We start from the raw sequence: 14,149 nt of genomic DNA, 5'->3' as shown, positions 1-14,149 counted from the left end.
GATTTTGCCCCTGCAGGACATCCACAATTGGGGATTGAGTTTTCTGATATCCCTCTTTGAGGTGTTTCTTGGGTGTAGTGCTCTGTAGGAGCAGTAAAGCTACTGGATCATGGGGCTAGCTGGCTGGCTGGTTTCAGCGGCTGCATGCCGAGAGATATCACCTACTGTCTGATGAACTACTGACCAAAAGGGATAATGAGTTACCTACTACTATGGGTAGGATGATTGAAGAGACGGCACTGTGCTAGGACAATCGAGCCACCGCCATGCCTAGGTAGGTAGTAAGTCGCTCATACAAGTATACTCAACCCATCCCTATACATCTATCTTTCTTTCAAACTCCTCTCATCTTACCGTACACATCTACATACACATCCCAGATCCAACCAGCCACTTTGATACTATACCCGTATATGCAGATTTCCACTATAATCTACCGTACATCCCCTTGAACGCCATCATGTTAATCACCGACGATCTGCCGCTCGGTGGGATCCTGCCAAGAACGAGAGAAAAAGGGGCCCCGTGCAGATTTGACAGATTGTCTAAAAATCCCTTTTCCTTTTTTTTTTTTCTTTAATTCGGTTGTGATCGAATTTCCCTTTTCGTCCAGTACCCTTCGTCTCCTTTCCCTTTCCCCTGACGGAAGTGCGTGCGAGCTCAACACAGGTGGAGTCCATGAACTTCGGGCCAGGTGCGCTTCGTTTTAGAATTCTACTGGTAGGTACATAGTAGTTAAGCAAGTCCCTCTTTGCTGTCAAACTGGATCCAGTTCTATAGGTAAGGTAGTGTGAAATCAAACTCCCGAACAAGGAAAGTGTGTCTGTGTTCCGAATTAATCCAGTTCCTCCCGCGATGGCAGATTTCCTGTTCCTGAATTTTTGCAAGACAGTTTGGCGCCTTGGCTATGATCGAGACCCGGGGGGGGGGGTTGAGGTTCCAGATCATTGGGGGATGGGGGGGGGGGAATGTCAGCTTCACTAGGGCAGTTCAGGTACTGCAGATCTTAGTTACTCCATGCACTACTACCGTATGTGTGATGTGTGTGTGTGTGCCTGTGAGAGTGATCTTCGATCGCTTGTCTCTGATCGCTAGGGCTTATCGATACTGCCAACACTATAATCAACTATAAGTATGTAGTGTACCTAGTTAATAGCAATAGTCAGATGCACTCGAGTATCATAGTGGCATACCTAGCCTCACAATTACAGCAGCACACCACCACATCACCATCACTCAGCGGTTTCTATAGATTTACCGTCTGCTCCACAGGGTCTTGTTCCAGCCAGCCGGCCATGTGCCATATCCCAATTTGCCAAGACGCTGGCCGCCAGCTCGCTTCGGTTTACACATGGGCCACCCACTCCATCCCCTTCGCTCCCCCTTGGACAGGACAGCAGATATACTTGTTGCGGCTACTGTGAACTGTGAATCTGTTGAAAGGGGTGGGGCGAGTTCATGAGCTCCCTGCCCTTCTCTCCCGCGTGGAATATGGCTTCCGCTGTTAAAATTAGAAGCCAAGATGAACTTAGTAGGGACTTGTAAGTGTGCTGTGCATGCTGTAATTTCGCTTCTACTGCCAGTGCAGTTAGGGTGTTCGTAGTGTCTGGTGGAGAAGAACTCAGAAGTTGTAAGGGTATCCGATCCCGGTGCTTCCGCGAGGAAAATGCCTGAGGATATCTGAGCCTGTTATGCAGTGTAGTATCTTGGTTATACTTCAGGCTTGTATCTAGGCAACTCAGCGAAAAAGCAGGCAAGCACTGGGCAATCCACCACTGAGAGTACGAAAGGACGGAGTAGTCCATAGCGTGAGCAAGCAAGCATGCATACAAAAAAAAGCCACAATGCAAGTAGATGGTGTATTGAGCCGCGCCACCAACATCAATCATGCATCAATAGATTAGTAGGTGCCCTCAAGAGGCTGTGTCCTCATAGTTTGGGAGTCGGGAGCAGAAGGGAAAGTCAGTCGGTATCTACTATGTAGAGCTGACCTGCAAATAAGGAAGGCAGAGCGGGTGGCCCGCAGATCCACTCCCTACATCTCTCCCGTTCTTAAAGTACCGGTAGAGTAGAGTGACGAACAAACCACCTCAAAAAGCCAACCACTTAAACTGAGTTATTTCAGTGAGCAAGCACACTGGCAAACCTTTGGCATCCTAACCCAGAAGAGGATAGGGTTTTCCCCACCGGGTTACTCGATTGGGGCTCCCCGCAATGGGGGGGGGGGGAGGGTGAAATCAGATTCTTGACTCCTCCTTGAGGGAGAGGGGCACAGCAGTCAGGACTCAGCTTAAACTGAAAGTGGGTATGTGGCTTGATGATTGGGTGACCGTTTATGGAGCCCAGGTTACGCGTTTTTGGGGAGATGATGTGCCGTGTCAAAGCTAACACTTTAAATTGGCACAAAAAAGAAAAAGAAAAATGGATGGCCCTGGAGGGGCTTCCCGGGAGATGGTGTGTGTGAGAAATCCACCCACATCCTAACTCCACACCCCCAGCTCTACCTATTCCGGTAATCTACGAGCTGCCAAGATAGGCTTAGGTCCAATCCCTGCAATGGGAGCGTTCCTAAAGCGTTTAGTCAGGAAGACTGCCAGCCTGTGGTGATGAAGATTTGGGGGAGGATGGAGGGATGACATGGCAGTAGGACGGTGTTTCTGTGATGGAACTTGTTTATCTACAGAGTCGGGTTTATTTCCCCGGTCTGTTCCATTCTTTCCTCCCCCGGGCAGCAAGCAGGTAAAGGAGGGGAAAAGAAGATCGAGTCGATGAAGGAGGGAAGACAGGCAGGAAGAAAAGCGGTGAAGCTGGCAGGCGGGCGCAAAGAAGGACTCGAGGAAGCACGGGGTCCGCGCTGGAAAAAAGCGGATCCGGCGGTCAAAAGACAAATCAGCATGAGTTAGGTTGGTATACAGCCACCGATTCTCAATCCATCGAATAGATAGTGCACAGTAGGGTGCTGTACTATCACTTTCCAGCCGAGATTCATCACGACTAACTGGAGTCCGGAGTACAATTTTACATCACACTGCAATCCTCTTTTCATTCCTCCGGCCCAAGCATTGACACACAACTCAGGGTAACCAACCTTCCCTCGAATTGTCGGGGGCGGGTTGACTCCTACCTACGCAATAATGCGTACCCGCTTGGACCTCCTCATCCATCCCGCATGCCTGCTGCGATTTCGGCTCTCCTGTTCTGGGCAACCCAGCATTGCAATTCCGCGCTTTCGTAGGGGGGCCCTCGATACATCCCACCCTGCCCTACCTCTAGCAGAGAATCTTAGATGCCCAAAGTCCGAGGGCTGAAGTTAAGACAGATTGAATTATGAGTTGGTAGTTCATCGTGTATCTCAAACCCCTCAATATTGTACTAGGAGCATTAGCTTCGCCTCAACAAGAACATTTGGCAGTAGGCGTTGAGAATTAAATGCTTGTTTGGTGCCTCAGGATCGAAAGGATCCAAGCCTACCTGCTAACCCGGGCCCTGTTTGTTTGTGCATGCCGAGGACGGAGTTGATGAGCTTGAAGCTCAACCCTTATTGGCCTGGAAATGATAGTCAGGACAGAGATATGTAGTGTGTGATGATGCATTCTATTGGCTAGTCATATAGATGAAATACAACAAACGGGGAGGGACAGTGGCATCATGTCAATGGATGGCGCACACTCTTGTCAGCCAGGGCTGAAACAATCCCGAGACCTAAAAGGATCTACGAATCGGAGAAGCGATGCTTCTCCTAACTGTATCAGAATGGGCCCCTCGTCTGTGACGCTCATCTACCAAGGCAGCTTTACCGAGGAGGGACGGAATAAGCACACAACAGCCTCACTGATGATGCGTCGCGCGGACTCCAGAGGCGGATTCTCAGGTGCGAGCTACAGTTTGCCACCATTTATATTGGAAACTGCAGCCCACCTGCTGCGTGCAATTGTATACCAATGAAAAGGAGCATCCCAAGAGGTATACGCAATGCCTTCGAGGCTGTGAGCTGATTCCAAACATGCGCTAATTCCGTGCTGTACAGGACGGCATGTCTTGGTGGACCAAGGATGGCTTGACCCTTTCGCTCTCTCTTGCTTGCGACGCTCGGAAATGAGAATCCATGTCCCCAGAATTGTCTTCGTACTTCTGGTCTATGTACAAAGCGGAAGGCCCAAGTTCTTCGTGCAATCCCTCAAGAGCTGAGAAAGAGGGGCAGCTTAGCTTCATGCTGTCAGCCAAGCTTGGCATAGTTAGTTCCCCGTAGTAGCGACTTAGACTATTGATTCGCGTCTCTTTGGAGCATGGAGTCTCAAAGGACCCGAGCCTGTGGTGATGGCTCTCGGAACAAGGTTAGTCCCTGCTTCGTGTCTCGGCAAGGGTACGAGCAGTTCACTGAGTCTCGTGAGGTAGTTCTGGAGGATGTTTCCATTGATCTTGCTCTTTCGCTCCTCCAAGAGCCACTAGTTGGGGATCCATGGTCCAGAACTCGAGCAAAGTGGTCTGAAATCTTTGGCAATCGCATGGCCGGCCCTCGTGCTTCGTACCAAAAGCCGGGTGGGGAATTTTCCTTCCTCCTCCCCGACCCACGTTCCGTCGCCGCTGTCTCCATGCGCCCACATCAGTGGCTCCTTGACTATGCACCTGCTCTATCCGGTATGTCGAGACTTTCACCCTTCCATGGTCCCAGTTTTTCCTCTCGAGTGGGGTTCAAGAAGGTTGCCAAGTCTCAATTCATTTCTGGGAGGGTTCGGTCTTCTACCCGTCCAATTTGCTTCTTCTTCGTGGACTCTGTATCCCAACCCATCAACTTCGTCCAACGAAGAACCGCTTGCTTGGAAATTGCGGACAGGAGAAAATATCCCTCAAGTCCCTTTTCTCAACTCTAATCACGAGTTTGAACCAGACAAACGTTATCATGCTCTCCAGGCAAAGCCCTTAGCCACCCGTTCATGGGTGCGTGCCCCCTCTTTCTGCATATCTGATAGTCGGACTGCAGTGGAACCTTCACCTATTCTCCCGTGCGCGCGATTTGAGGTTGGGGGGGGGGGGGAAGAAAAGGCAAGGAATGTGTGGATGGATCTTGCACCGCTGCATGTGGTCACTCTACAGCCGTGTGAGATGGAAATGATTCCCCTGTCGCTCAGTCCCTGTTAGTCCATTGTCCTTTTCTCTTTTTCCTGGTCAAATCACCTTTGCCGACCAGCCCATCCCATCAGTAGGGTTCAGTCAAACTTAAAACAACGACGCTAGTCCCGAGCCATAGCGAGCTGTACCTATCATATTGATCCTCCTTGTGATCGTCCCAACTTTGTTTTTTCCTTTTTAAGTTTCTTCTTGATGCTCCATGTGCAGCTAAAGCAGCCACCGACCACCCAGGTCAAAAAAGTGGGCGAACAAATAAAAAAAAAAAACGCCCCAGCCGAGCGGTTGCAGAAAGTGGGCGTCCGTCAATCCTGCACCCGAGCATCCACTTTGACATCTCCCTAGCCTTGTGGGTTTAGATGGTGGATGCTGGGATTGTCGACGGGGTGGACTGTGAGGTGGTGGTGGTGGTGGATGGATGGAGGTTGGGTTGAATATGCTCTCGGGAACTTGCCCATGTGCCCATCTCCGGTACCGGTACCGGTACCTGTGTGATCGACTCTATACAGATTCATCCGAGGCCATATGGCAAGAGAAGAGAGCTGGAAGTTAATCGACAATACCCCAGACAAAGAGCTTGTCAATCAATTGGTCTGTTGACACCAGATCCCAGGGAACAGATCAAAGGTCTCCTTCTTTCCACGAGGTAACGATTGCAGCGTCATCAAATTAGGTGCGAAACTCGGATGTTGAGGTCATTGACCCTTTGTTCAACTCGGGTATCTCTCCATCCTATGCACGTAATTGGGTTGGGGTGCAAGGACAATTCCAACTCCGTGCTCACATATTTCGCCTCTCTATCCCGCTTTGCCCCCCATCGCTAATATTGAATAGTGGTGGTGGGGGAGAGAGGGGAAGAGATTTGTTTCCTACTCAGTAACAAGTTAGTCCATGCTAGTTAGTTGTTTCCTTATTGTCCCTTTCCACTACACCGGTGGGACACTGCGTAAACAGACTGGAGAAACCTATTTTATTATTGCGTGTGATGTGTTCGAACCTCGTCACTGGGCCTGGTTGCTAAATTGAAGTTCCCCGATTCCGTGCCGCTAGTAGCGTTAGGGAGACGGGTTGGTATCTTCCGTGCTCTGACGTCGGTGTGGAGGGGATCCGGTCCAATAGTGCGACCATTTAGGACAATGCAATTTCAAGATCTCTGAATAGTTCGATTCAGATTAGTGTCCACATCCACAATCAGAGTTGTGGAAAAGCAGGAATCCTGATTATAGAAAAACAAAACAACGCTATGTCAATATCTGCCCCATCTCGACAGTCACCTAATATGTAACAACTTATCTGCCACTTGAACTGTGCTTTATCCTAGAGAAGCAAAAGCAGAAATCAAAATAGTTTCATATGGATTCAGACACAACAAACATGAATTACTAGGCAATAACTCGAAGATAGAGATGGAAAGATCCAGTTCCAATGCCAGTCAGTCTCATGTCATCAGACAAGCCTTGAACCGAGGGACTGGCGGGTCAGACCATGGAAATCATCCCGCTAACGTGGCTGCGATCTGAATCGCAACATGGTTTGCGCCTGCCGTCGCTGCTGTCTACCACTAACTACTACCCTTGAAGCACACACACACATAGTCACATACTGTGTAGCAAATTAGCTATTTACCAGGGCTTGTTCATACTTCAGTGGTCTCATATTTAATGTCATCTCATTAGGCCAAATTACACTGATACTACCTCAATTTACCGACATCGACCGGCTGAAACCGCATCCTTGTGTCTCTGCGATTGGTAATTCGATCGCATGATTGCTTTTTAATATCGGCTTGATTGCTCGAAGAGACCCTGCCGATGCGATGCTGCACCCCCAGGATGATGTTGATGACGGCGGTTGATGCTCGATGTTCCCGTGCTCGTCATTATCCATCTTCAAGGCGGGGCCTTGTTGGCCACTAGCCATCGCGTAAGGCCTGAGCTTTCCATTTGTATGACGCTGACAACAGCTTCATTCCGAAGGAGCCTCCGACTCCATCATCACCGCCCGCGCATTGAGATACCCACCCACATTGGCCCTTCGCTGCGGGAGGAGAAAGAGGATTGGGAGGAAGAGGAGGCAAGGATCGCAAAGTTACTCCGTACTCAAATGAAATGCACGCGAGCGCCATCTCTGCAGAATGCGGAAAATGGATGAATTCCCGATTTCATCCTCAAGCCATGTCGTCATTCTGCATTGGGGGCCTCATTCATTTCTACTGTAACAACAACACCATCGTCACCATCATCACCACCATCATACACAGTGCGGTCATCTGGTGATTTTTTTAGTCATGGCCCTCGATAACCACGGAAACGTATTAGACTCGCTTGCATGCTTACCTAGTTCATGGATGGCGGCACATTACCGTCATCGTCAACCGTTGACCGACGACAGCCTTTGCGGATCCCCCGCCCGCCCCCCCAGCCTTTTCCGATGTGAGTGATGGATGGAGGGAAAAATGCAGCTTCATCTCATAGATCCCGGTTGAAGCCGGGCGATGTGAATGGCTGTCTGCTGCCGAGCTCTCAAGAATCAATTTCGCACGCGCATTGCATCGCTGTACATACAGAGATACTCAATGTACATACATCAGTAATCACCTTCTGCGGCCGGGTTATCTGACTACTGCGCTTTTGCGATAGATGCATCGAATCAAGGCTGCCCGAGTCAGTCGTACTGTACATAGTAAATGACCAATATATCATTGAACTATGCATCTGGTTCCGCTCAGTCCCTGAGGGGAATCCTTCACCCATACCGCCTCCTGGACCACCACCACCATTATCACTGACATACTACAAGCCCGCAGCAGCCCGCAGCAGCGTTCTCCGAGGGGGCCAAGTCATCACCACCACCACCCTCACCACTTCAACCCTAGATGGACCAATCACTCTGCCCCAACTCGGAGACTTTGGAGGTCTTGGCCGCTTTCTTGCGTAACATGTTCTGTGCAAGATGGCGTGGGTGGAATGCCACCATTGGACGCGCACACCCATCAACTTCTACAGTTACAGTTAAGGGGGAGGGGAGGAAGCCCGTCTGCCCATTCTTTGGCTGTGATGTGTTTGAAGAGTGCAACTGCGAACCTTCTTCTCGAATCCCCTTCTGGAGTGCTTCCATTTCATACCGATCGACTCAATCGTGCTGTAATATTACCGGCCACCGTAGTGTATTCCGCCGCCACTCCCCAAAATTACCAGATTCCAAAACGGCAAAAGCATGGGAACTGGATGGGGGAGCCGACAAGAAAAAAAGAGACAGGAGATGATTCAATCAGATTCAGCAGAGGCCATACTCCGTGAGAATAGTTGGTACGTAGGGGGTGGGGGGAGGGGAGCAGAAGAAGGCTTGGTCCACACAGGTACAGTACGCATGGGAACATTTTTTTTTTTAAACAACCATCTTATTGTTCAGCAGCGTGACCTTTCTCCCCCACGGAACGGGTGTACCCTTTGACGTATCTTTGTGATCTGCCACTTTCCCCGCTACCTTGAAACACACACACTCCAAGGGCTCAAGGTGAACCTTGGTCGCTGCATCAGTGCATCTACACAGTAAGCTTAACTCTTGGCGTTGCCTGCCCTCCTGTAGATTTTGGTCTTTTCCCAATTCCATCCATGCTTCAGTTGCCCCTAAACCCTTTTCATGCCTTCCCTGGTGCCACGCTTTGCTGTTTTGGTGCTGGTCTTCTCTTCCCGACATTGGTTATTGGACTACTTTGTATAGACACGGCACAAACCCCCTCCCCTCTCTCAATTGTCGCCCCTCCTCTCCACTTACCTTCAATGCCTCCCCTAAGTGAACCTACCACTCTGGGTAAGGTCTGTCGGCTCAATGCCGCCGCCCCTTATGATGATGACTTGAATGGGACACAGTGAATGGAGCGTTATTGCCGCACTTGCCAGCCTGCCACATAACACTCAGTCACTCACTAAGGTACGTACAGACATCAGAAGGGAAGGAAAGTATGGATGGATGGATGGATTATGGAGTCAAGAGTACGTACCTCTCTCGGGGACGGGGACGGTGACTAAACCACCAGACACACAGTACAAAATTGACCCGGTACCTGAATTGAAGACTCCATACTACACGCCATTCCCTTTTACTCTAATGCTTTGCTTTTGCTTTGCTTGCTACTTGTTGCTTTTTGCTTGTCTCTTTTCGTGATGTCAAATGTCCATGCTCTTTTATTTCTCCCTTCTGCATTTACTTCTGCACAATAGAGAAACTCCACCACCTCTGCTTTGCTTTCCTTCTTTCTCCCCTCCCCCCTCCCTACCCATTTCCCCTCTTCTTCATTTGCCTCCTTTTTGCTTTTGCCCTTTTGGTCATTGACTTTCTCTCTCTCTTGCCTTGTGGCTGTAGTCGCCTTCCCGCGCCAACCCTCATTTTATATGAGTGAGCATTTATTGTAATTGCCTGTCTCATGTGCGTGTACGAAGGAAGGAGTATACTAGATAGGTAGTAGTTCTCACTGCCTACCACCCAGACATTACTCACAACTAGACTAGCCGAGTCTACTATGCAGATTAGAGACACCGATTGCGATTTTACCGATTACAATCTTAAGAAACCACATGTTGCAGAACCGTGGAAAAGCCAAAGCTTACTACAAAGTACTGTACCTCTTGAAGGGGTAGTAATCACCATTATCATCATCGTCTTCTACCGTATTTGCATACGTGCATTGACACACATGATTGTGGTTCCCTTTCCTGAATGCCGGAGTTTCAGATCTTTTGCCGCTACCCCTGCTGCTTTCTTGCCCCGTTTTACATGGTAAACAAATTTCTCAAGATCCTACCTTCGTTTCGGAGGTGATCTTTCGTCATAACTCAGTACTCTTCCTGACGCCGGGCGCAATTGGTTTTTGTTTGTGTGCTGTATGAATTTAAAGTGCCTTTTAATGAATGAATGCATGTATGTAGTGTTAAATTTCGGGGGAAGGGGAGCGTAATTGACGTGCGTGTTTCGAATGAGGATTTTTTCTGCTGCATTGTGTTTCGTTGATTTGTTTGGCGGGCCGGGGGTTGATGCCTGGGTATCAGATTTACTCGGGGCGAGAGTGGCCAACGAGAGATGCCACTTACTCCCTCCTCTCTCTCTCCGCCATCCAATGCAAAAATAGAAATCTTTGAACCTACGTACATCGTACTAAGATTGAAGAAGGAGAGAAAGAGAGATTTGAACTAAAGAGTAGGTTAGATTTGAGAAAGATCTATTAGTCATGAGATGGCTTGAGGAAGAGGAGCGATGCAGAGAGAGGAGAAAGAAGCAAGAACCAAAGAAGGATAAGATGGAAATCTCAGATTGGGAAAAAGAAAAAGAGAGAAAAGAAGATTGGTCGAAAGAGGGAAAGGCGAGAAATGGAAAGTGATTGGAAGTAGAAAAAGCAAGAATAACAAAAAGAAAAAAAGACAAAACAGAAAAAGGAAATGAGAAGAAGAGAAAAAGGGAAAGTCGAGAGGGACCAAAAACAAAAATCATTAATTTTTGTTTTTGATGTTTTTCTTTTCTTTTTTGGCACTCCTCCACCTCCACCTCCACCCCCCCCCTCTCTCCTCTCCTCTCCCGCTCAAAAAATCCAAAAAAGAAAAACGAAAAAGAAAACAACCAGGGAAAACAAAAATAAGGAAGACCCATCCAAAACCTTGAGAGTCACCCGAGGAACTGGTTCCTATTTGGAGACTTCCCTTTTCCCACTTTTTTCCTCTACGGTGCCTGCTACCCACTAAGTAAATTGAACTAAACCACTCGAATCACTACACTAATCAACTAAGACTAGCACTAATTCATTGCTTTTTCTCTGTTGGTAAATGTGATTTTATTCTGCTTGATTTGAATTGATTTGATTTAATTTTTATTTTGTTGAATCATTTTCAACATTGGCGCCGTTTCGAAGCCTAAGAGGCCCAAAGGAACGATCTGCAACCGTCCCCGACGGGACGTCGTCAGTGGCACTAAACCCATCACCAACACGGCAACGCCAGGGCTTCCTTTCGTCCCTGCGGTCCATCCTCATGCTGAGATCCTGTATTTGTTCATAAGCTTCGCCGATCCCCTTCGGGCCCTTCCCCAGACTGTCTTTCCTTCTTCCTATCTGTCGGGTCCTTGACCAAAGAGTCATCTACATAACTATTCTCTGCCTCTGTCTCAGAACCAAATATCTCCTCGACTATTTACACAGCTGCTTTCCCCTGCGCATCTTTCTTCCATTCTATACATTAAAGCGCGGATCCCTTCCTACCTTCCTACCAGCTGCCTACCTTTTTCTCTTCCAACACATTACCTCTTCTTGTGTTGATCATCTTTCACCCTCGATCATCTAAACCTGATCTTCTTGATTCCCCTCTCCTCCTTCCTTCCACCAAATCGCACGCGCGCAGTTGCTTGCTCTTGGTTTGTTGTGTCCCTACGTTCCTAGGGATACTTCGATCGTCAACGTCAACCACGCTACCTCCCTCGAACAATCAACGTCCGCTACGCGCGATCACCACTATTCTCCATGACGATGGTCATTGAAAACCAAAACCGCCAATACGGCGGGATGGGCTTCGATAGTGTCTATCAACACAACATTCACCACACCCCTCCTCAATTCACCGATCCATGGGCCGCCGCTCAAACAACCTCCCACTCCAACCCTCCCGTATATGCGACAGCTCTCGCACCCAGTCCGATTGGCCTCAACCATGTCAAGCAGGAGGAAGTGAGCCGCCCCGCGGCGATGTCGATGTCATATTCTAGCATCCCCGTTTCCGCCCCCTCCATGGTTACCGGAAGCAACTATTCCACTGCCACGGCCACAAGCTACCCCGGACCGGAGATGATGGGATTGTCGCACGATATCCCACGCACATCGTTTGAGCAAGCTCCCGCTTACACCACAGCTTCCCCCATGACCAGCTATGCGCCAGCCAGCTATGCTCCTTTGAGCTACGCTCCCCACATGCACCAAGACCGACGGATATCCCATGCGTAAGATGACCCTCCAATGCGCAGCTGCTCAGAGCGCCTGGAAAGAGGAAACGAATATATGCTTACAGTTGTTTTCTGCTTCACAGTGATGCTCGCGTCAGTCAATCGCATCCTGCCTCTGCCCCGACTTTCGGTGATGCTCTGGATGCCAGCCGGGGAATGGTCGCGCTTAGCCAGGATTTGACGCCTCGCAACATCTATGGTCCTCGCAGCGCGCGGGGCTCGGGCGACTCTTATGGCTTTCCCTCCACTCACTCTTCGGGATCTTCGATCTCCTCCGCTAGCAACTACCCCTACTACAGTGCCTCGGTGGCATCTGTGGAATCTTCGGTTACCGATTATAGCTCGACCACCTCGGAATCCTACGAGAACGGTCATTTGTCGCGGACCCTTCCGCGCCCCTCGAACCTTTTGACGGGAAGCGCACCACCCGGACCCCAGTCGATGATGAGTCAGTTTAGCTCCAAGATGCCGTCCAACACACAGAAGAAGCACAAGTGCAAGGTGTGTGACAAGCGGTTCACCCGCCCGTCGTCGCTCCAGACCCATATGTATAGTCACACTGGCGAAAAGCGTAAGTTCCAGACCGAATATGTCGAACGTGGGGTTCTGTGAAACTAACAGCATGGGATCTAGCATTTGCATGTGACGTGGAAGGCTGTGGTCGCCACTTCTCGGTTGTCTCCAACCTGCGCCGACACAAGAAGGTTCACAAAGGAGAAAAGGAGGGTGGATCCGGCGACGACGAGGAGTAAATTCAATCACCCTCCTCGTCCACGTCGAACGCCTCTCTCAAACCTCTCACAGCGAAGAGGGGCAAATTCAACATTTCATCTCTACGTCGCGCGATGATCACATTGTGCGACGCGGCCTGTCGCAATGATGGGGCCTCCTCCTTTGTACAACAGCATCATTTCCTTCCACCATTTTTTCTCTTTTCCGACTCGCCCGACGTGGCTGAGTGTTGATACCCCGTTTATATTTTCTTTTGCTGTTTATTTCCTCCGTTATATTTTCCCCCTTCTATCTTATATCCCCAAGGACAAGCAGGACATGGTACAACGGCTTGGGTGGGTTGTTCGTGATGTCTTGAATACCCAGAGTTATGACCATAGAGCACTGGTTGTTTTGTCTTTATTATCTTTTTTTCTTCTTTCCTTTGTCATATCTGTTAGACTGGGGAGTTGGTCGTTTCTATTCTACATCTGGCATGATTTCTTACTCCGATACCAAGTGGGAAGTGGTTGATTTTGTTTCGCGTTTCCAGGGCATGATATGAAATGCGGGAGGAAATGTTCACGCAGCAGGGCTGTTTGACCCGGTTCGGATTTGGCTTTCACTTGTCTTTTGCCTGCCCTTTTTTATATGGCTGTCTGTTCTCTATCACGAGATATTCTTGGGACTTGACAATGAGTTTTATCTGGAATTCTTCGACGGGGGTTTACCTTACAGAAAGGCGGCGCACTCTTCCTGTTCTGAGTGCTTGGCTGATATACCCTTGTTGCAATTGGGCGGAGCATGGATTGGGCAATGGCAGGTGGTTTTGCATCTTTTTCTTTCTGTTCACTTTCCTATGTCATGGTTCAGATCTGGTTGGAAATATATACACTTTAGAGACACAAGCAACAGTGTCACCACGGTCGCTACATACATTAATTGTCTAATAAAGATTTGACATGAACATTTATTTGCATTCTCTGTATTTTGTGTATTCCAAGTCAAGCTGTGAGGGCGAGAACGGTGCCTGTGCTCTTCAATTAGTACTGTACATTGGCATTGTTGCTCTACGCTCTCCGATCAGTTGTGTTCCGCGTCGCAGGGCTACATCCGGTACTTTCTCTCGGCTTGCTTGAAACGTCCATCCAAATCTTGAACATCCCATTGTACACATTGCTATATGCCTCAATAGACTAGACAGGCACTCAACCCCGAGTCATTGTCCATTCCCCAATGCCGTTCAGCCTCTCCAACCCGAGAAAAAGAAAGGTCCCGAATCCCACCACCACCACCACCCGCAACTCTCAAACCTGCTCCTGCCTGCCTT

The 14,149-nt window shown here is 49.1% G+C and overlaps 3 protein-coding genes across 3 annotated transcripts; 2 read left to right on the top strand and 1 right to left on the bottom strand.

Moving 5' to 3' along the window:
- Positions 1–1,184: 1,184 nt before the first annotated feature.
- Positions 1,185–2,012, bottom strand: BO72DRAFT_99869 (uncharacterized protein). The gene has a single exon (XM_040950881.1). The coding sequence runs from the start codon at positions 1,887–1,889 to the stop codon at positions 1,416–1,418; it is 474 nt and encodes a 157-aa protein (XP_040801576.1). The 5' UTR covers positions 1,890–2,012; the 3' UTR covers positions 1,185–1,415.
- Positions 2,013–8,870: 6,858 nt separating this feature from the next.
- Positions 8,871–9,471, top strand: BO72DRAFT_99848 (uncharacterized protein). The gene has a single exon (XM_040950880.1). The coding sequence runs from the start codon at positions 8,989–8,991 to the stop codon at positions 9,292–9,294; it is 306 nt and encodes a 101-aa protein (XP_040801575.1). The 5' UTR covers positions 8,871–8,988; the 3' UTR covers positions 9,295–9,471.
- Positions 9,472–11,443: 1,972 nt separating this feature from the next.
- Positions 11,444–13,123, top strand: BO72DRAFT_99822 (C2H2-type zinc finger protein). The gene is made up of 3 exons (XM_040950879.1): positions 11,444–12,105; positions 12,192–12,679; positions 12,742–13,123. The coding sequence occupies exons 1-3, from the start codon at positions 11,633–11,635 to the stop codon at positions 12,858–12,860; spliced, it is 1,080 nt and encodes a 359-aa protein (XP_040801574.1). The 5' UTR covers positions 11,444–11,632; the 3' UTR covers positions 12,861–13,123.
- The last annotated feature ends 1,026 nt before the right edge of the window (positions 13,124–14,149 follow it).

This window comes from Aspergillus fijiensis (genome assembly GCF_003184825.1).
Source record: "Aspergillus fijiensis CBS 313.89 unplaced genomic scaffold BO72scaffold_21, whole genome shotgun sequence".
NCBI lineage: Eukaryota > Fungi > Ascomycota > Eurotiomycetes > Eurotiales > Aspergillaceae > Aspergillus > Aspergillus fijiensis.
This window is presented reverse-complemented; position numbering and strand designations above follow the sequence as displayed.

Coding starts and splice junctions, on each gene's coding strand:
- BO72DRAFT_99869 (XM_040950881.1), bottom strand. CDS start 1,889: ATGATTGATGTTGGTGGCGCGGCTCAATACACCATCTACTTGCATTGT.
- BO72DRAFT_99822 (XM_040950879.1), top strand. CDS start 11,633: ATGACGATGGTCATTGAAAACCAAAACCGCCAATACGGCGGGATGGGC. Junction 12,106..12,191: donor GACCGACGGATATCCCATGC/GTAAGATGACCC, acceptor TCTGCTTCACAG/TGATGCTCGCGTCAGTCAAT. Junction 12,680..12,741: donor TAGTCACACTGGCGAAAAGC/GTAAGTTCCAGA, acceptor CATGGGATCTAG/CATTTGCATGTGACGTGGAA.
- BO72DRAFT_99848 (XM_040950880.1), top strand. CDS start 8,989: ATGGGACACAGTGAATGGAGCGTTATTGCCGCACTTGCCAGCCTGCCA.